General features: G+C 34.3%; 2 protein-coding genes and 1 long non-coding RNA gene across 9 annotated transcripts in view; 2 read left to right on the top strand and 1 right to left on the bottom strand.

Annotated features, from left to right (window-relative positions):
* Window positions 1-21,883, bottom strand: part of nuf (rab11 family-interacting protein nuf) — a 57,068-nt gene extending 35,185 nt beyond the window's left edge. For 2 of the 6 annotated variants that reach the window (XM_089468193.1, XM_089468185.1), the window contains exons 1-6: window positions 21,426-21,883; window positions 17,711-17,756; window positions 7,531-7,684; window positions 7,170-7,464; window positions 7,023-7,091; window positions 5,367-5,411 (exon numbers count right to left, since the gene is read on the bottom strand). In XM_089468193.1, the coding sequence (XP_089324319.1) occupies window positions 5,367-5,411; window positions 7,023-7,091; window positions 7,170-7,464; window positions 7,531-7,684; window positions 17,711-17,734 (587 nt within the window). In that variant the 5' untranslated portion in view covers window positions 17,735-17,756; window positions 21,426-21,883. Of the gene's footprint in view, window positions 1-1,376; window positions 1,513-5,366; window positions 5,412-7,022; window positions 7,092-7,169; window positions 7,465-7,530; window positions 7,685-17,710; window positions 17,757-21,425 lie in introns of those variants that run through there. The other 4 variants (XM_018008169.2, XM_089468195.1, XM_089468194.1 and 1 more) reach the window with 3 other exon arrangements.
* On the top strand, window positions 52-16,986 carry LOC149269368 (uncharacterized). The gene is made up of 3 exons (XR_016269969.1): window positions 52-166; window positions 230-1,833; window positions 14,393-16,986. It is a non-coding gene; the product is annotated as an uncharacterized LOC149269368 (long non-coding RNA).
* Window positions 3,166-4,057, top strand: saturn (male fertility-related protein saturn). Of its 2 annotated transcripts, none has more exons than XM_018008174.2 (2): window positions 3,166-3,482; window positions 3,541-4,057. In XM_018008174.2, exons 1-2 carry the CDS (start codon window positions 3,267-3,269, stop codon window positions 3,898-3,900), a joined length of 576 nt encoding a protein of 191 aa, XP_017863663.1. In that variant the 5' UTR covers window positions 3,166-3,266; the 3' UTR covers window positions 3,901-4,057. The 2 variants fall into 2 exon arrangements, 1 of the variants encoding a protein (XP_017863663.1); XR_016269965.1 differs by having other exon boundaries at window positions 3,341-3,482; window positions 3,544-3,685.
* Window positions 21,884-21,908: the final 25 nt, after the last annotated feature.

Raw genomic sequence — 21,908 nt, forward strand, 5'->3', positions numbered from 1 at the left:
TATTGTTTTGGCCATTGGCCGCAGTGCGCGTCATTGCAAAATGCCTTCAAGTTGTATTCGCTTGGATAAGATAAACATTAATTAGCCAGAGAAGCTTTTAGCTTGTTTTCAGTTACATGAGTTGGCACTTGATTGGGGCACACAGCACAAGGAGCACTAGTTCAAGGTGATATTTTATTTATATATATATATATATATATGTATTTATATATTTTTTCTTTTTTTTCAGCTCAGTTTATTGCCGCAGAAATCACACTTGTTCACATTAATCCTTGGCCAACTGTCGCCTTAACATTCACTTTTTTTATGGACATTGATTTGGCTTGACTTGGCTAAGCACATAAAAATCAAGCACAAAAAAAATAATTCAATTTTAGACACACTTTCGAAATGGGCCAACATCCACTCCAGCCACACTTTACTTTAATACAAACAACAACAACAGCATCAAACAAGACAATTGCAACTCTTGTTTTTATGGCTAATACTGTGCAGACACGCGCTTTTCATTTTGGCGCTTTTCTTGGCTCTGATAACGTCGTTAAATAGCGCCGCAGAAAGCGAAAATGAAATCGAAACCAAAAATGAAAATCAAATCCAAAGCAAAATGAAATTCATGTGCAGCAACTGCAACTTAGCCGACTTTTATGGCTGCTTAAGTGCAATTAAGGCTATAAACTGATTTGATTTTGATTGATGCGGCGCAGCAAAGGGTGTGCAATAAGACCAACACAAAGACACAGACATAGACCAAGACACGAACACAAAGCAAATGGAAAAGAGAGTGTGACAAAGTCACTAGACTATATACAACTGCGATTCAGTTTGTAATTTGCTGATTCAAGGCATTGAAAGTATTTGCTAAGATTTTCATTTTCATGGATGGAAAAGGGCGTGTGCAATGCCCAATGCAGTCACGTGTGTGTGAGTGTGTGTGTGTGCCAGGTAGATAGACATGTCAGAGGTGGAAATGCACGAGACTTGATGCGTTCGTCTGCGTTCCTCTCTCTTTCTCTTTCTCACACACACACACTCTCTATAAGCATGTGCAACAGAAACAAAAAAAATATATATATACATATATATCTTTAGTTTAGGCCGTTCGTCAGTTGTTGACGCTTGTTGCAGCCATTAAGGCGTGACGCCGTAAATTGCCAAAGTGTAAACTACAATAGAAACAAGCACAGCGAGTGCTTAAAAACAATAACTCATACTAAATAGTAAATACTTTGTACGCGCCACAACTAAACGCGAAAGCGAAATTTATTACCAAAAAAAAAAAAACAACTAAAATATATATCTCTCGATTTTATAACAATTCGTCTTCGCGCTCAACACAAATGTTTCGCTGCGTTTGGGGCAAGACTTTCACATACTTTTTTCTATAGCCCGGTGGAATTTTGTGTAGATTTTTATATGACCACGCCGGAACCGATTGTGTGACGACGGATGCGTTTCGGATGCTAAACAATACGCAGCAAAAATCCGCAAAACGGCAGAGCGAAACAGTTAAGACAAACGCGAACCGCACACGTTTGCAGCTAGCTTCGAACTAAAAATCAACGCAGACTCAATCCAAAAGGCGGCTAACAAACAGGTTTGACGCAACCAAAGACGAGAGAGAGAGAGAGAGAGAGAGAGAGAGAGCGAGCAAGCAAGCGACAGAGAGAGAGAGAGAGAGAGAAAACAGCAACAACAATGAGCGTAGCAAAACATAACAAACAAAACATTGACCAAGTGAGTTCGCTCAATAGAGAAGCATCCGAAACTATTTGATAGTGCGTGGGCGATGGGGCCAACCAATGCTGCCAGCTAGTTGAAAAGACTAAAAAGGTTAACAGAGCGCATTACAAATATATAATAAATATAAATAATATACGCTTAAATTAGTATCTCCCTCAATTAATTACTCTTATTACTTTTCATTTACTTTACCTAAACATTTCTTATTCACAAAATCTGGCAGCTCTGCATAAAAAAGATGCCACTGCACTTGCAGCACGTTCGCTTGCAACATGCTCGCAGCGAGCCGATAAGAACTTGGCCAATACTAAAATGCTGCAGCACTAAGGGAATTTTCATATATATAGATATATATTTATTTAACTGTCAAGCTTTTTATACTTTTTACACTGCAAAGTTAACGTTTTGGCTGCCAAGATGTCGCGCTGACACGTTGCCAGCAAACGGCAAAACGCGCTGCCAAAAACTGTAAAACGTGGGCCAATTACCAACAGCCAAGAGCTGCCAATTAGCATTGCAGTTAGACTACCAAAAAGTTTATCAAGCAGTTACCAGCTACCTTAGGCCAAATTAATGGAGCTTAATAGATACGAGCTCTATAATTTATGCCTCTGCATTTTCTCTGAGAAGTGACAATCGCAGCGAATTCAAAATGGAAGATAATAGAGATATTATGTATGCGGCACATATGTCATTGCTCATCAGGCAGATGAAACGGGGCTTAAGTTCCGGATGAGTTTAAAATGAAGTTATCCTAGAGAATTCAGGATAATGCTATAAGGAATGTTTAGGGTAAAAGAATTGATCGTAAAGCAAGTAATGCTTAAGAATAAAAAGAATAATAATGATAAGGGAAATGAAAGCAACAATATATTATATATTATTGTACTACTACATTATCCTTATCATTAGCAGTATTATAAAAAGAATAAGAATTATCGTGCTAATAATTTTTCCAATAAAGAAGAATTATCATAGCTGTGGTAATGATTATAATCGTGATAGTAATTCTTATGATAAAGACAATGAAATCGACTAAGTGACTTTAATTAATGGACTATACTAAATATACATATATCAGTAAATCATTGGCAGTGTCAGCATCATTGCCTTATGCTTGTCATTATCATTACTATTGCCATATTTACATAATGCATTCATTATGACCAATAATAATGAGTATCAAAGCAAATATTTTATATATAGTAAGAAGAATGATGACGATAATGATAATGATAATGATAATGATCAAAATATTGGAATCTACTATGATGTTAATATAATTGTCAAATGGCAATGTTGCATGTCATTAACATTCTTCATTGTTGTACAAGGTACACGAATATAATGATAAAGGAACATCTAACGATTCATAGTAGGCAATGAAATAAAATTCAGCTGAAGATTTGGCGTACTCTGTAACAGTATACAAATATTGTCATTCAAATGTTTTCTTTGCAGCAAGAAACATTTTAAAAAAATCTAAATTAAATTTTTATTTTGTAAGTTGTAACCAAAGACCAATGTGGGCATTTAAAACAGTAATCCCATTTGAGACGGCTGTCAAGCTGCATCCACAATGCCGAAAATGGCCTACAGTGTGCTGGTTATTCTTGAAAATCTATGGAATGTTTAAGTACGCGATTTTGGATCAAAATCGTTTCTTTTGGATTGAGCTAGGCTGTATAATTTCATGCCTTTTGTTTATCAAATGGTGGCTCTGGCTAAGGAACACTAAAGTAAGTTAATGCTGAGTATCCGAGTTGAGTTATGATTAACCACTTGCTGCGGCAATAGCAGAGACTCGAACAGGCAGTAATAGACGAAAGGAAGCTCAATCAGCTACATTTTGAGGAGAGTTTGGGTGAGCTTCTATTGGCTGCAAAACTGAATGCTGACAAACAGGAGGAGGAGCAATCAGATAATTTATCGATGATAGACACTGCAAGGGATAGTAACTCGGACATGTTAGTGGATACATCCACTCCACGCACCGAGACCGGCAATGAGTCTCAGGCAAGTTCGTCATCAAATTGTCTATGCCCTACCACCAGGTACATCCAAACCAACAAGAAGAAGTCAGCCCCTATTAAGCGCAAGCATCCAGTGCCCGAAACAATGGCTGTACCTAAAAAGTCCCCCAAGTGGAGACTTTAGACTTTGGCCTTTTTGTAGTTTTAGTCTCAGGGAGGGGAGCCAACAGAGTTCAATATTTTTTATATGTTCATAAGTTTTTTAAAATTTCCAGGTTAATATAGTTAAATTGAAGTGACAGAGTAAAAAAAATAAATAAAAAAGAAATTGAGCTACAGCACTTTCCCCCGTTTATTCTTAAATGCAAGTTCAACGTCATTTAAATATATTTCTCTGATGAATGCAATGTTCAAGTTTTTCTTCCCAGACAATGCAAAAAACAAAGACATTAGCATGACAAATTAACGCTGGGAATAATCAGATGCAATGGCTGGAAAGTTAAGAGCTAGCCACACAATTTACGAGGCACTTGCATGAAGGTTAAACCTTAACTGATTGCACCGGCTGCATCTTAATTAGATGAAGTTTTCTCACAGCTAATTAGGATTAGAGAGTGCAAAGAAAACTGAAACTGCAGTTAGTTCCTGGCCAGCTTTTGGGTCAATTGTGAGTTGACAAAAATAAAAGAAATATATATGTGCAAGCATATATATAATGCGGCCTAAATTCTGTTGAACAGAAGAAAACTAAGAGTTGACAGAATTGCCGCAAGCCAAAACTCGTTTTCGTAACTCCTCTCTCTCTCTCTCTCTCCCTCTCTCTGTGTCCGTTTCTCTCTTGTGCGCATTCCAATGGCATGACAACCCCTTCAACAATAATGCAAAAAGTCCGCAAAACTTGTAACCAAGTCAAGCCGAACCGAAGAAGCGGCTCGAAGCTCGAGGGTCTAGTCTCGACGCTGCTGCAGCTACCTTCAACCTTTTCACTTGCAGCTCACAAGGCGAAACTCTCAAGCAGACTTGACGCAAGGGCCGTCAGCAGCAGAGAGAGAAACGCTTCCCAACTTCGTTGACAAGGCAAAAAAATAAAAATAAACTCTAAGAGAAACAGGAAATGAACAAGTGATAAACATAGCTGGCCATAAGGAAATGCCAGCCTAGCCAGAACTCAGAGAAAATCTTACACACATTTTATACGACTTTTCTAATCTGCAGCAATTAATCGGTCGAGTTTATGCGATGCCTTGAACCAGACTATTAAGACCAGAAAAATAGCAAAACAAAAGCATTAATTTTGTGTGCCAAAACGAAAAACATTTATTGAAATATTCAATATACAAAACAATTGAAATATGAAAATTCGATAAGCTAAACGAATTTTGCTTTTACTTTAGTTTGAGTGGAATATGGACAGGGATCATAAAATTTCTGTTATATACAAACAATTAAAATAATATAAGAATATTTCTTAATACAAATGCAAAGCTCATATATACAGTGCCTTATTCTATAATCAATTTATGAACCATAACCAAATGGGAACAACAAATGAAATGAAAATGCGTTAGGATCGTATGAAATTCTACGTGAAAACCAAAGGCAACCCAAAAACTCATAAATATATATGAGAAATAAATAAATGTCGCTTACTTTCTCATGGAGCCCCAACGACGCTGGGGCAAACTATCGGGATTGCTGTAAAGAATATATGAAATGAGGTTTATTAAGCGTCTTAATTGAAAGGGGTATGAAAGGCCATTTCAAATATGTATTTCTATTTCTACTTCATATTTCTAATGCCCATAAACTAAGCTATTAACTTTATATAAAATAATCTATAGCTTAAAAATAAATGCATGGTAAGAATAACCATGAGGCTAGTGTAATCTATTCATGTAATGCTCTAAATAGTCAGTGTATTAACATCAAGGAATTAATTCTATAAATAATTCTACATTTGTGGCTTAATTCAACCCATATTTAGATATAATCACATAATATTGGTATTTATCTTGAACTATTAATATATGGAATAATTTCTGACCACATAAAAACTTTATATTAATATATAATATTTATCTTGATGAACTGAGTTCTGTATGCGCACTAAGAAGAGAAGTTTTTAGATAAATTTACTTGTCTACCAAAAGCAGAACAAGTTTATTTATTAGTTAATATTTTATACAGCTTCTAATTCGTTGTTACGAACCAAGTGAAGCTTAAGTTATGTAAGCCTAATTAGAGAAACCTTTGAAATTATATAAAAATCATTTTGACTTCGACTAGAAGTAGCCTCCTAATATATTTTTTTATAATAATAGATAATTCTACATAACTATCCAAATGCTAATTAATTTAATAATGCTAATTAATTTAATAATATTATTTATGCAACACATAATATTGTATGGACAACTTTAAATAGAACTGAAGAAAATCCCCACCGATTTTCTTAAATTTTGAAACATTATTTAATTTAATGTCTAACTCATTTAATGTCTAACAGACAAATCTTTTCCCTAAAGATATATAAATTGAGACCCTATAAAATTCTACCTAACATATGGAGAGACTATTTATAACGTCTCATTAAAACCTATGCCAAAAGACAGCTAGCAAATCAATCACGCGCTTTTAAGGAAAAAATCTCTAGTTGAATAGAAGACAGCCCGCATACTGTATAATTTAAGAGAGCATCGATTGCTCTTAATGCAGGTGAATCTGGAGTTCACCACAACACACCTCGCTATTCCTCTCTCTTTCACACTGACATAGCGCTCTCTTTGTGGTGTGTTGAACATAAACGGAAACAAAGAGCGCTCTCTGTTCGCGCACCGACTGACTACAAGCCTCGACTGCGATTTCGACTGGATCGGAACGCATGAATCACGGCCCAAAACGCGAGACATAGTAAAACTGGTTTTCCAGCTCGTATATATACGAACGGAGATACATACAGATGTGCATACACAACAGAAAAGGTTAAATATTCAAATAGACTTACAGAAAGAAAAAAACAAAAACAAAAATAATAAAAAGAAATACAGAAATTAAATCAAGGCAGACGGACTCTGGTTGACGATCGCTAAGCAGATGCGGCTTAGAGTATTACTTGGAGTTGGCAAACTGGTCAGTTTATGGGCATTACGTCAAGAGGCGCGACGATTATGCGACTGTGTGCAAACAACATGACTTGGGACAGCATAATTTTCTACAAGCATTCAAGCCTTCCATAACTAATTGTTGATCGTTGCGATCTTATATGGCAGGCGAGACGCCGACTTGTTATGTGTCTGGTGATGTTACCTTGTAGGTGTGCGTCTCAGGCTGCGTCTGGCCCAGTTGTCGCGGGGCATAATGTTGAGCTCCTCGTCACTGCAACAGAGAAGAGACAACAGACAATAGGTTAATAAAACTCTGTGAGATGAGTATATAAATTACATGCACTCTTACTCCTTGGGCGAGGATGAGACAACGTGAGGCGCCAGATCGAGCTCAATGCCAGCCGTATCATCCAGATTGTTATTGCCGTCATTTGAGTGTCCACTGTGCTCATGCACTGATCCGTTGTTCATGCTGTGATGGTGAGTGTTGTTGCCATTGTTAATGCTGTGGCTGTTGCTGCCGCTGCTGTTGCCATTGTTGTTGCTGCCCGCCGCACGCAGCTGAACACTGTACTCGTTCTCGCCGTAGCCCTCAAAGGATTCACCATCCGACAGGGAGGAGCACTGTGATTTGGCAACGCCAGCTGTGGAAGCATTAAGAAGGCGAGGTAAGGCGGAAATCTTTGACCATAGTCTATGATGCAATTTACCTGTGCTCGAAGGCGGACTGCTGGGTGTTGGGCTGCTGTCGCCGGAAATTGTTTCGGCATACAGAAAATTGTTGGTTGTGGCTTTTATGGCCGCATTGTTATTGGCCAATTGAATGCGTGGCATGGGCGCCATACTGCCAAAGCTGCTCACTGCCTGCAAAGAAATGCAAAATGTTCAAAGTTACTTTAAAATTGTCTAGCAATAAGCAGCGGCATACAGGTCAATAGGACAGCTAATTGAGTTTCGACATGCAACCGAAGAAGCCACAAGAATGCAGCGCACTGCAATTCGAACTCTGTTGGCTGAAAGGCGACAACAACTAGAGAAAGCCAAACAGGGCTTGGCTAAAAGGCTTTCTTTGTGCTCATGTGGGATTGTTTGTCTATAAAAGTAAATTTGCTTTTTATTAGTTGTATAATAAAATATAATAATTTGCCATTAATAGGTAAACAATTATATTTTATTATTCAGCTGAAAAACAAGTTTTTCTCTTCTATATAATATTTTAGGTTACTAATAGGAGTTTCGCCTCGATCCTAGTCCGTCAATATAAATACTAATCAATCTATAATATTATAGCTTATTTTATTTCATATAGAATACATACATATAGAATATTCCACTTACTAATTACATCATAGAATATTAAAATTATTTTTATATATGTATTATATTATAGATTTTTATTATATCATTATTATATTATATTTATGAATATTCTATTGTCTAATATAATAAAATATATTCGGCTTACTAACAACAAACTTGTTTTCCTCTGCTTAATTTTTTAGCAAGCTCGTAACAAAAAAATAACAAAACGCTAACTATATATATAACATAGATAGATAATTATATACTCATAATACCATACCTATATTGGAAGTATTTCGTTTTATGTACTATAAGAAAGTTTATACTCATATGTATATTATATCTATTATAATATATATATTGTTTACTATTATTATATCTATTTCCCTATCAATATATCTATTTCTTTATTTCTAAATACATTTCCGGTTTCTGTACCTGTATAAATACATCAACTCCCATTTCATTTAAATAAAATAGAAACTGCAACAGGTAGCACACTCACTGCATTAGCTGCGATAGAACTATCAACGGAAGTGGTCAGCCCAAATAGTAAAAAGTTATCCAAATAGGTCGAGGTCTGTTGTGGTCACTTCCCTCTCGGCGCACAGCACAATTAGACAGACGAATACAGCCCCCGCAGTAAAACGCAGCGGTGACATTTCTAGAGAGGCCCATTTGTAAGGCCCGCTCAGCGTGCGTAATTACTTTATAATTGTCTTGCCTATGCTTTGTCATTTCGAGCGGGAGTGAGAGAGAGAGAGAGAGAGAGACAGCAACTGAACTTTAACTAGCTTTATTTCTTCTTCTTTCTTTTTGTTTTCTTTTTGGGTTACACGCTTTCGTTTCGTAGAAAGCAAAGAAATAAAACATAAAATGTACTTGGGAGCAAAATCTATAATAATATTGAGTACAATATACCCATAGGCCCAACCCATTCGTGTGTGTTTTTTGGGAATTTCGTTCATGATTGATTGAAATGTCAGGGCCGTTAGGCGACACGATTCGACGGTGGGCCCTAATAAATAGGTCAGTTTATTTTCGTGTAGATGAGATAACATTTACTAGAGACCAGTTAGCAGGCATGGTAATCATTAGCAGCTAACTGATTTGTATAGCTACAAGTAAATGGAATTTGCTCTACTTTTGTATTGAGTAATCTGTATTATGATCTGCCAGCTTTATTTTTACCATCAACTTTCCTTATTCACGCTTGATCACCCGCATTTTTAATGTCTCAACTTTCTTAGACGGAGCAACCTCTTAACCTTTTAGAGTGAACTTCATTGTCTGACTCGTTTCACTTGAAACGAGTAGACTAATAATAATAATAATAATAATAATAATGATGGACGCAATTGCATTTTCAATCATATATTAGTCATAATGAGGCAACATAAAGACCTGTGATTAAATATTGATTATCTAGCAAATTGCAGCAAGCGTTTTCAACTGGAAAAATGCGCAATAATGAAAAATGATTATTACATGGCAGAAGTTCAAAGCGAAAGCAAAACCGAACAACAACAAAAAACAAGTAAAAAGAAAACAAATAGCTAAACAGTCAAAGCCAACAATTGTTTGTGTGTGTGTGTTGGTTTTTTTTATGCTTTTGACCATTGACCAAAGGGCCAAGACGCAGGCAAACGCAAAGTAGGAGCCACTTGCTGGGTGCAATGAACTCTTCGAGCAGCGAGCCGAAAATAATGTTGACGTGACGACGACAACTGCATTGAAAAATCGATGTTTGCCAAGTTTAGGAAAGTTGGCCAAAACGAGTGAAACGAAATTTTGCACTTATGCAATTGCTTTGCGCCTTCTGCCAATGCATAATCCACAGAAATGAGGGCGTGTGAGCTGACTGCTGGGACAGCTCGACAGTTGCATGTCAGCAAATGCAAGATGAATGGAGAGGGTTGCTCAAGTTGCTAGAAATGAGTGCGGCTATTATTAATATTATCGTAAAAATAATAATAATAATAAATAAATATTAATAAATATATTATTATTAGGCTGCAGTCAAATTGTTAATTATTCAAATGAATTTAACCATCATTAATAATACTCAAAGAAAATTCATCGCAAAACTAAATAACCATAAAACTAACTTTCTTAATATAGAAATCCGTTATATGTATAAAAGTTTTTATTGTAGGCAGTAATAAATCATATTCAATTCTCAGTTAACTTTATTTGCAAGTAATAATTGTTCAGCATGTGAAACTTGGAAATTCTTAATGAATATTTATTAATAATTCTTTACCATAAATATTTTTCTTTTATTGATTACATTTAAGGGAAAAAAAATTCATTTTTTATAATTCCCTTCTGTTTTTTCGTTAATTTCTGAAACCAAATTAACATCAATTTGGAGCAGCCAAAATAAAAAAAATATTATAATTTAATATATGTATTTATATTATTTATGAAGTAATTGACTTTTCGTGTAGTTATTATCAAGTCTCTTAAATTTTAATTTGTATAGTTAATTATAATGAATTACTATTTTGAAGTTTTTTTTTTTTTTGTATTTTTTTTTTTTATTTTATTTAAATATTTTTCCTAATATTTCTATTCAGGCTATATTGGCTTTGCTTTTTATTTATTTTATTTTTCCTTTTAATTTTCACCCATTAATTTATATCTATTGTAGTCATACCTACATATATGTATGTCAGCTGAATATAATTGAAATGGATTTTACTGCCGTGTGGTTTGGCCGTTATTGCAACCTGTTCAGCGGCAACAAAAACAGAAGACTGCATACAGTTATTAAGCTGCAGAAAGATGCTGTCAGACAGAAGAGGGTGGTGCCCGCAAGACTCACAGCCTCACAGTTGGATTTATCATTTGTCATGCCTCGCAGCGGTTTCTCAAAGTCATAAATGTGTGACGATATTTGTTGCTGTTGTTGTTGTTGTTGTTGTTGTCTGTTTGCGCTTCTCCGTTTCGCTGATTTGCAATGCACTTTTCATGCAAAATCGGTCGGTGGCTCTATAATTGTAAATGTATTTCCCATGAACATTTTTCCATTGTCTACACAACTGCAACTCCAACAGCAATAACAACAACAACAACAACAACAACAACAATCAGCATATCATCAGCACCTGATATGCACAAATAAAGAACTGTGTGAACTTTTATTTGAACCGAAACAGACAAAGCGAGAAGCTCTGTGAGAAGAACGTAATTAACGTGTGCAAAGCTTAATTAAATTGTTGTTGTAGAATTAGTTGTTGTTGTTGCTTTCTGTTACAACTAAAGGAGCAGCCTACAGCTATTTTCTATTAACAACAAGAGGCATTATCTTGACTTTATATACTGCATGAGTCTCTTACTAGAAACCGAAGCTGGAAAATCTGTTTTATTAAGCTTAACTTATAGAATAAAATGATACAAATTATTTTCATAGAAATATGCTGCATAAAATTATGTTTTTATTGTTATTTAAAATTATACATAATAAAACGTATAATTTAAAGTATATTTATATATATATATATTTTTTTTTTTATATTTATTTATAAATTTATAAACATTTAAAAGGCAATTAAAAGATAATCTAATAATACAATATAAAAAATAAATTTAAAAAAAATAGTTTACTTTAATTTAATATAATATACAAGTTAAAGCTACATAAGAAAACCAGATTCTCGAATGAGACATTTTAGAGAAGCGATTAACACTTCAATTGATATTCGGACCAGCCACAGTTAAGACTAATTATTAATAATTTTTTATAAATTATTGAATCATTTAATTCATTTTCATTCATTCATTTTCATTACCCTTCAACAAAAATCTCATTCGAAAATTGAACAAATTAAATACGTTTTTAATTTATGGCCAATTTCAGCTATATAGCAAAATTATTGCAATGCAAATTAAATTGAATAGGAATTGACTTCCTTTTGAATTTATTCAAATTTATGGGGAACTATCCATTGCAATGGATAACTATCAATTTAGCCATGTTTATATTTTTGATTAGCATTATAGAGATCTCTGTACACTGTAGAGATCTCTATTACACTGTAGGCAGCCCATAGCGTTGGGTGTAGCCATATGCTATTGATCAGTAACACATGCCACAGAGCTCAGAGAGTAGAGAACTCAATATATGATTATAATTATAGCACAAGCTGCTCGTTTATGGGGCGCATTTGCTATTTATTAGATGTTATCCGAGACTCTGGCCAGCCAACGAGGCGGCTACTGACCACAGACTCATTTAGAGAGAAACAGCTGGCGCTGCTGCTGCTGCTGCCCCTTTGTGACTTTGACATGAGTCAGAAACAAACTTGAACTTGCGCCTTGTGCCAGAACAGAGAGAACAATAAATGCGAGGAGCGAAAACTGCGCCCAGTGGATGATGTCAAATTTACGATAGGCAAACGGTTCAATTTACTAATCAACAGAAGCTGCTGCACGATCTCATCATCATCTTCTACTTATCTCCAAATGTTTGCTCTCCGTTGACAGTCCAAACAGCTGTAGAGTATCTATTGAGTGAGAAAGGAAGCAGGAAGGGATTTGTGAACTACATGTGTTACACACTGAGAAGATAAAATGTCTCTGATTGCATAATAAATACACATAAGTTGGGCAATAACAACTGAAAAGTGTTCAATATCTGAGGCTGCTTAAGAGTAGAAGTAATTGAAAGGGAGACATATTGAGGTTGTAAAGTTAAGATGGAGGCGATATATGAAGATATATTTATATATACATTTGCTTGTATTATATTATCTTGTTGACTTAGGGTTTAGCATTCATGTTCTGCTTAAGCTTAGTTCTCGTTGATTATACACGAATGTAATACTGTTTCTTGATTAAACTCTATATATTGGCATTAATATATACCAGGCAGATTCATTAAATATCGCTTGTATTAAATAAGGCAAATCATATTAAACAGTAGTACATATGTGGATGACGTCATATAAACTAAAAATTAAACCTAATATAATTTAAATATTGTATTTTTTTTAAATAAATATTCTATTCTATTACTTAAATTATTTATTTATTTATTTGTTTTTTTTTATACCCTGAACCCATTTTCAATGGGAAATCAGGGTATAATGGTTTTGTTGAAATGTATGTAACAGGCAGAAGGAGGCGTGGCAGACCCCACAAAGTATATATATTCTTGATCAGGGCGACGAGCTGAGTTGATTTGGCCCTGTCCGTCTGTCTGTCCGTCTGTCCGTCTGTCCGTCTGTCCGTCCGTCCGTCTGTCCGTCTGTCCGTCTGTCCGTATGTATGAACGCGTCGATTTCAGAAGATATAAGAGCTAGAGACTTCAAATTTTTTTTAAAATGTCCGTAATTACAGCGCGCATATCAAGTTTATCATTAAAAATCGATAACCCATCCCGATCTTTTTTATCGATTAAAAACCTTATCGAAAACCAGTTATAAAATTATATCTTCTACACCTTTATTGCTAGAGTCTCCAAATTTTTAATGTATGCTTATATGCAATTTATACAATTTCGGTTTTTGTTAAAATTAACCCCCCACCTCTAAATTCACCCCCTCACCCACACTTTTGTAAAAAGCGTATTTCAAATACTAGAGACTTGTTCTTTGGCAATTACATGCATATTCATGTTATAATCATAATCTGAAAGTTTCATGAAGATCGTACGTCCATAAAAAAAGTTATTAAACTATTAAGTTCTCATAGTAAGCGCACACTGCAGCCCATGCGTGTTTATGCGTGGGTGCTTGTGTGGGTATGTGTTTGTGTATGTGTGTCTGTATGCGTGTGTGTGTATGTGTGCCTGTGTGTGCGTACGTGCCTGTGTGTGTGTGTGTGTGCGTGTTTCTTGTGTAAGCTGAAAGACGCGAAAAATTATTGAAATATCTATTGCTCCAAGGGTTCAGGGGATCTCGTAGTCGAGCAGTCTCGACTAGAGCTTTCTTACTTGTTTTTTTTTAAGGAAAAGAGAAAAAGTACATTGATGTCTCCTAAGCTAAAAATTAATGTGATTTTAATTCAATTATTATGTTTTAATTTTTTTTTTTTTTTTTTATAAAATAAAAAAACTGTTCTATATTACATAAATTTTTTTATATATATGTATATGAAATTTAATAGAAATATTTTTATTTGTTCATAATGAATAAATAAGAAGATTTTAACGAACTTATTCAATAAATTTAATTTTTTATGAATTTTTCTGTAGACAAAAATCTATAACCTACATAGCATAAATTATAGAAATGTTTAATAATTTCTTCTCTTCTTCTCATATAGCTAAATAAGCCAAAAGTTAAACAATGCCTTCAACTCAATATGTCAGCTGGTCGAGTCTGGCATTTTAATGAGCCTCATCCATGCTAGATCAAGCACATGGCATGGTATGGCATGGCATGATGGCCAGGGAATCGGTGCCTCATGCCATGCGATTGTCATAATGCGAGTAATGCGCCGGCATTATGAAACCACACGAACACCACTAACAGCAACAACAACAACTAGCCAAGTTTGGGCATGAAACTCAAGTGGTTAAGCAGAAGAAGAAGAAGCGGCACAAACATATGGCAGCAACTCCTCCAGTTTTACATTGAGATAGTTTCCCTACCACATGCACCAACAGAAGGAGGCCAACACACATATTTCATGCGAACGATGCTCATAAAGTCTAGCCCTAGTAAGAGTTCCACTGAAATAATCAATTAAATCGGCGTCAAGTGAGCATTTTCGGTCGGAACATTTTCACAACTCTGGAATTTTCGTTTTTTTGTTTTTTTGCTACCTGCTGGCGCAAAATCGAGAGCTCGAGATAATAATGGAAAATACCAAGGCAAACAGCTGCTCAGATTTGAGCAAGAGATATGCAATATTTTTCTTATAAGAGCGCAGTTGTTCCGAAAAAAAAGTAAAGAATTAGATAAGCTATATACAAATGAGATAAACTTGTTGATTAATGTACAGAAATCATTCTTTATAGCTGTGTTACAATGAACCGCTGACTATAATTGGAGAGCTTGCTTGATTCTCAGCTAGCTTTTTGCAACATTTTCACAATAGCTAAAACTAATCAACTAAGCGGGGAAGCACTCTCTCCCTCTCTCGTCCTCTCCCATTGTCTCTCATTTTCTGTTCATATTTCTATGACTCTCCGTCTCTTTCGAAACGTGTTTTACGCTTTAATACGTAAATTATATTTTATTGCAATGCGTTTTTTTACTTGAGACGTGCTTATTCAATAAATTTTTGTATACGTTTATACATATCCAAAAAAAAAAATGAACAAAAAAACAACGAGTTTTATTGAAGTTAACTTAGCAAATGCTTGAGATATTCATAAGATTTGAAAGCTAATGAAGTGCCGTGGAAATTATTAGTAAAAAAAAACTCCTGTCATAAATACTGAAAAGTGAGCAGTCTATTAAAAAGTCAAATTAACTTTAGCATTAATTATAAATAGTTGAATTATAAATTTTGCTGAATAAATTCTATTAAAGTGTTTTGTAAATATAAAAATAATAATAATATTTGTCAACCCATTTTTGAGCAGTTTTAAATGAAGGAAAATAACGAAATTATATTATTTATTTTTAATTGCAATTCTATTATTTATTTAAATTAATATAAGCCCCATAACAAGATCCCATTTACTCAAATTAACAGCCGTTTGTGTAAAGCTATTCAAAATAATACTACAATTTTTCACATAATAAACAAATATTTGCTTTCATTACAATTATTTATCAAAACTTGAACAAAATCCAGTTTAAAAATAAGCTGATCTCAAAACAATACGCCCTCACAAAAAAAAAAAAAAAAAAAAAAAAAGCAAGAAAAAAAAAAGTAATAGACAATAAAACGCCCCCAAAAATATAACGAGAAATAAAGAGTAATATGATAGAAAACAATATTGATTAATTATACAAACAAAGGGAAATGATAGAAAAATGGGGGAGCATGGGGAAATGCATTACGACACTCAAAGTAGAAAATCAAATGAACTTAAAAAATAAATAAGGTCACTAAGCAGAGGGGAAATTTGTGTGTGTCTGTGGAAAATCAAGAGACGTCAACAACTCTAAAAACTGTGGGAAAACTGTCGTAAAAAATAGAAAATCAAATTTATCAAAAGCTCTGGAAAACTTAAAAGTTGAAAATCGTTTGATAAATTAGGTCAACAAAATGAAATATATATGCACCAAAGGCAAACAGATCTATTTGACAAATGGAGCGAACAACAATATAGAAAAATAAACAATTTAGAACTTTTTGATTAGGATTTAACTGCATCTGGGCTGGAGATATTCGCCCGCCTGCAACAAAAGCCAAATCCCATTTGCGTCGCTTTGACATATTTTATTTTTATGCATCTGCTCAACTGTCTGGCTGGCTGGATGGCTGGCTCTTAGCTCTTAGCTGAGAGACGGGCCAGAGACTCTATTTTCAACCTCGTGGATGCCACGCTGGCAGTTCCCGCTAATTTGTAGCCAACGTCTATATAGAGATTGAGGCAGAGGCATGCGGTAGAGGTGCAGCAGCAGGTTTAAAATTCTTGGGGCGTACTCCACAAAGCGGAAGCCAAAGAGAAGCCAAAAAAAAAAAAAAAAAAAAGAAAGAGAGAAGAAATAAACCTGACCGACTACTTTCCTGAATGAATAATGAGGCAGCCTCTTCTAAAGTTGACGCTGGCGAAAAATTCCAAGCTCGACAGTGTCAACACTTTAAGTAGTCGAAACATTTAACTAAAGTATTTTATTTATATTAGTATTTTAGTATTTCATTATTTTAGATATGCCTAAAGGCCTTAATGCTTAGCTTCGCCTCAGATATGTATTATAAATAAAGTCAAGCACTATTGAAACCTTAAAATATGGAACTATTTTATAGACATTAATTTTATCTAATTTAATCTTATCAGATATTTTACCAAATACTTCACTGACTCTTTCTTTTTAATATTAAAAATAGATCAAGTTATTATTTTTTAAATTCATAATAAACTTACATATTTATATATATAATAATAGATATTTAAATATTTATAATTTTTTTATTGAGGCAAACCTTTCTCTTGTTAAATATTTTGTAATGCTTTTTAATTGTGGCTCTTACACAATATTCTATTTTCTATTAAATAATTAAAATTAAATTAAATAAATATTTAGATATATAATGCCATCAAAAGCACACTAAACAAATAGAGTTTCAGAATGTAATTGACACTTTAGGTGTCTGGTATACATAGCAAAACTATAAAGCAGCTAAGATATCTTCAATTGCATAACCAGCTCAATATACATATCTCTATAAAGTTATAAGATATCTTTTAACTGAGAACTTTTGATATTTTTATAAATGTATATAGTAATTATAGATCGTGAAGCTTAGTTGATGATAAAATATCAGAGTGAAGTCTGTTTCCATTGCATCGCTGCAATTCGCCTCAGACATGTCTAAATACCTGCGTACGGTAAGAACACGTATATAAATAATTAAGAAATAAAAGAAGCCTCACGATGCTGCGCTGCATACGTATTCATATAAAACGAAGCACTCTTAAGGAAATGCTATAGTCCAGACGACTTCCTATCTACCACGTACCTTTGTAACTCTTGTGATATTCATTGAAAACTACGAACCGCAACACCTGACAGAACAAAAGAGAAATAATACAATTATAAACAACAATGACGGTAAATAATAAGAAAGACCGCGACACCACCTGTGTAGAGGTATACAGATATCTCTAGAGTATGTCGGCGTGTGTGTGTGTGTTTTTTATTTGCATTACGCTCAACACTCAAAATTATTTACTTAGGTAGAGCTGAGGCAGATCTCACAGAACTATTGTCGTATTTGACATTAGTTATGTTCCATAGCTAATTACAAACACATTTTTCTATGCATTTCCAATTTTAATTTTCCATTTCCACTGATGGTGCATTGAACCAGAGCAGGTGGTGCTGCCACCACCATTTGACCCACTTTGCAGCTGAATGCATTTCCATTACCAGAGTGCATTTCTAGGCAATTACAAATCAATTGAAGATGTCAGTGTCTTTAAGTAATGTCTAGACCTCGCTATCTTCTCTCTCTTTCTCTCTGTATCTCTCGCACTTGTTTCTTGATTGCTCTTCAAGCTGCTGACACGCTTTTTTCTCGAGGCATTTTTTTCTTCTTTTTTTTTTGTATTTTTGGCAACAACAATAACAAATCTCTGGCACGAGTTCTTGCTTTGCCTTGTTTATAAACAAAAGCAAAAAAAGTTAAAAACAAAAATAAAATATTTTCAACTCGCTTGCCTTGAATCGCATCGAATTGAAGTTCAAATGCGGTAAAATGTTTAATTATAATTTCAGCTGCGGTTTTTTTCTGTTATGCGGGTTTTTCTGCCTTTTTGTCATGCATTAGCTAATGCATTTGTTCACCTTATTTTTTGCAAATGAAAATAAATACAATAATGACATTTATTGTTATTTGTTTTCACAAAAAATTAACTTTAAGTTAAATAACTTGAATTCTCTTTTCTTGGAATTTTTTTTATTGATGATCTAACTAGCTGAAATACATTGTATAAACAAAAATAAAATGTTGCTTTATTAGCTATTTTCACAAGATGTTAAATCAACATTTCTCAATATTTATTTCTTTCATAATAATTATTAATATTACAAATGTTAGGAATATATATAAATATTATATATTATATAATTATTACTATAAATAAGAATTATTCATATTTTCCATAAATAATTATTCTTATTATAATTTCAGCATGATATATCCTATATTTCTTCGCCTTTTCTACAGGGTATACATCTATAACATATCGGTTTTTTTTTTTTCAATTTTTCTTTTTTCGCAAAGCACTATTCAAAAATATCCCAGCTGACAGCGGGTCAAGCCCAAAGACAAACCTCAAATTGCAAATGCAGAATAACAAAAACACGAACAAGCCTCGTAAGACATAAGATAAACAACAATAACAACAACAAAACGTGGCCAAGCCACATAACTGTGCCAAGGCCCGGCAAAAGCAGCAACAACAACAACAACGAACCATTTTTGGGCAGCGCAGTATGCAAAGTGCACAGCAAAGCAGAACCGTTAGATCGCCCTCGCGTGCGAAAGAGATGCAAATAGAGAAGTTCACAGCCCAATGGTGGGGAGAGAAAGAGACCGAGGGAGGCAGCTGTAATTTTAGAGCGCCAGCAACAACGTTAATAGGGGCCAAATGGACTTGAGGCAACATAAAAAACTATCAAATTACAATGGATAATGCGAATGCAGAAGAGGAAGCAGACAAAACATGTGATGCAATGGAAACGCCAAATCGCAGTAGCGCAGCTGCCGCTGCCACTGCGGCTGCTGCATCTCTGAGTGGGTTTCACATTACCGAAACGCAGCCTCAAGTGTCGCCAAGCCGTGTCTTACGCCTGTTCGTTTCCTGTTCCATGCCGCTGGGCAGGTGGTCACAACAACTACTACAACAACAGCATTGAAACTCTCGCCAGCAGGCGGAAGTACTTGTACTTGGTCTTCGTGCCGCTGCTGCCTTACTCTCAATTCTTACCCTCTATCTCGCTCCCCACCCTCTGCTGCGGCAGTTGAGCTGCACTCACAGCAAATTAATTTTGAAGGAATCAAGCTAGTGACTTTAATATACTCAGTAACCTTTATTATTTATTTTTTTATTTTTTTATTAACGTTTATTGTTTATTTTTATTTAATTGTTTTTTAATTGTTTTCATTCTGTAATATTTTCTTTTGACAAAAACGAATAATGGGGTTATTTTATTTTTTTATTTTTTTATTTTTTATTATTATTATTTTTTTTTATAGAGAAATGTGCTTGACAGATTTACAATTTACACATAATTTTAAATTATTATTATTATTTTTTTTTTTTAATTTATAATTTTTGTCCTTTTTTTATTTTTATGGTTTTATTTAATTTTTACTTTATTTTATTTCTGTATAGTTTATTATTAATCAATTATTATTAATATTTATATTCTTGTTTTTATTTTTTTGTATGTTTTGCTTGTTATTATATTTATTTATTTTTATTTTTATTATTATTATTATTTTTTTTTTGTGTTTATAATTTTTCTACATATCTTCATTTTGTTTTCACTTTTTTTTAAATTTTTTTTTTCTATAGTTTATGATGCGTCACAGTTTTAACAGCATTTCACGCACTTAAACTAATCAAAGCCGCTGCGTTAATTTAAAACAGGGTATTCATAATAACTTCCTCAAAAGCAAAGACAGAAAAAGCCAAAGAGTCAAACCAAGCCGTAAAAAACAATAAACCATGCAAAAAGAGTCGATGTCGACGTCGACGCCAACGTTAGCGCCGGCGATAGCACCAACTGGCACAACATGGCTAACCCAACAATAATAACAACTACCAACTGCAATCAAATGGCAACAAAAACAAAAAAAAAGAAGGCAAATGCGAATTTCGCATTTGTGCAAATGTTACAACTAATTTGTAGACAACAGAAACTAAAACTAACACAAGTCATTTGACTAATTGCGTGTACAACAAATGAAGGCAAATACTGAAAGCGACTGCGCGATGCTCTGTTTATAGCGTAAGAGTTCAAAAATAAAAACTGAGATCTAGTGCAGCTAAAACTGTAGCTTCAATAACAGTGAGACTCACATATAATATAACTTAAGACTTTCATGAGTAAATAACATAAAACTCATAGGTATTTTGCCCACAGCCAATATGCTCCTTTTCTACTACTCATAGTGTATGCAATTAACAGTAAAAATAGATGCTCAGAGAAGCAATACCGCCCCAACCGCTTACAGTTTGAGAATCAATAACAGTAACAGCATTGCGTGTAAAACAATGTCATGATTCAAAAATGATAAATTATTAGCTATTAAATGGCATATAGAAATGTGTAATTAATTCGTATTTATTATAATAAATTTATTTATTTATACATAGAATTACTGGTGCTTTAGTACTTAGCTGCGGTTTGTGTGGTTTGACAACAAACAACTCTCAAACTTTTTAACTCTGACTAACAAGATCTACCGCTAATAAGCGCCTAAATAGAACAGCCAACAAACCAGCTGCTGTCCCGAATTATGTAAAACAGTAAACGCATCTGTTAAAACTGTTGTGCAAAATATTTGTTTAGTTATTTTCTTCTATGTGCTTAAAAAACAAAAACAACCGTTAGATGTAGCACAAGATGAAATGAAGTTTTTGAAGCATGCACTTCACACGCACACACGCATACACGGAGACAACGAAGAAGCAACAGTTAGATTTCTTGTATTTGTTGCGCACCTCTCTTTGATCTGCTGTTTCTCTTACTGCTGCTGTTGATGCGTCCGACGGACTTCTGTAGAACAGGTAGTTGAGCAATTTGGTTTTTGCCTATTTTTTAAATAATTAATACGTTTTATTTGACGCAGCTTAGTTTTGGTGTGATTGTATTTGTTGCACTTTCACTTGGCGCGCGGTTCGGCCTGATATAAATCACTTTGCGGCTTTTTTATATGAATACGAGTTAGCACTTGGGTTTTGTATTTCTACGCGTGCGTAACGTTGGCAACGCATTTGCATAGCCTTTGGTATGTGATTTTCGTTACTTCGTACGTACAAACAGACAAAATATATGGAATTACGCACACAGACACATCAAACACCAAACACAGGTAACACAGGTTGAGGCAGAGACAGACTATGTATGCGGAACGTCGTTGTATTGCGAGCGCGCGCACAACCGAACCGCACGAACTATGAAGAAAAAATACTGAAGAGATTGAA

This window comes from Drosophila arizonae, chromosome 4 (genome assembly GCF_054131065.1).
Source record: "Drosophila arizonae isolate 15081-1271.41 chromosome 4, UAZ_ARI_1.0, whole genome shotgun sequence".
NCBI lineage: Eukaryota > Metazoa > Arthropoda > Insecta > Diptera > Drosophilidae > Drosophila > Drosophila arizonae.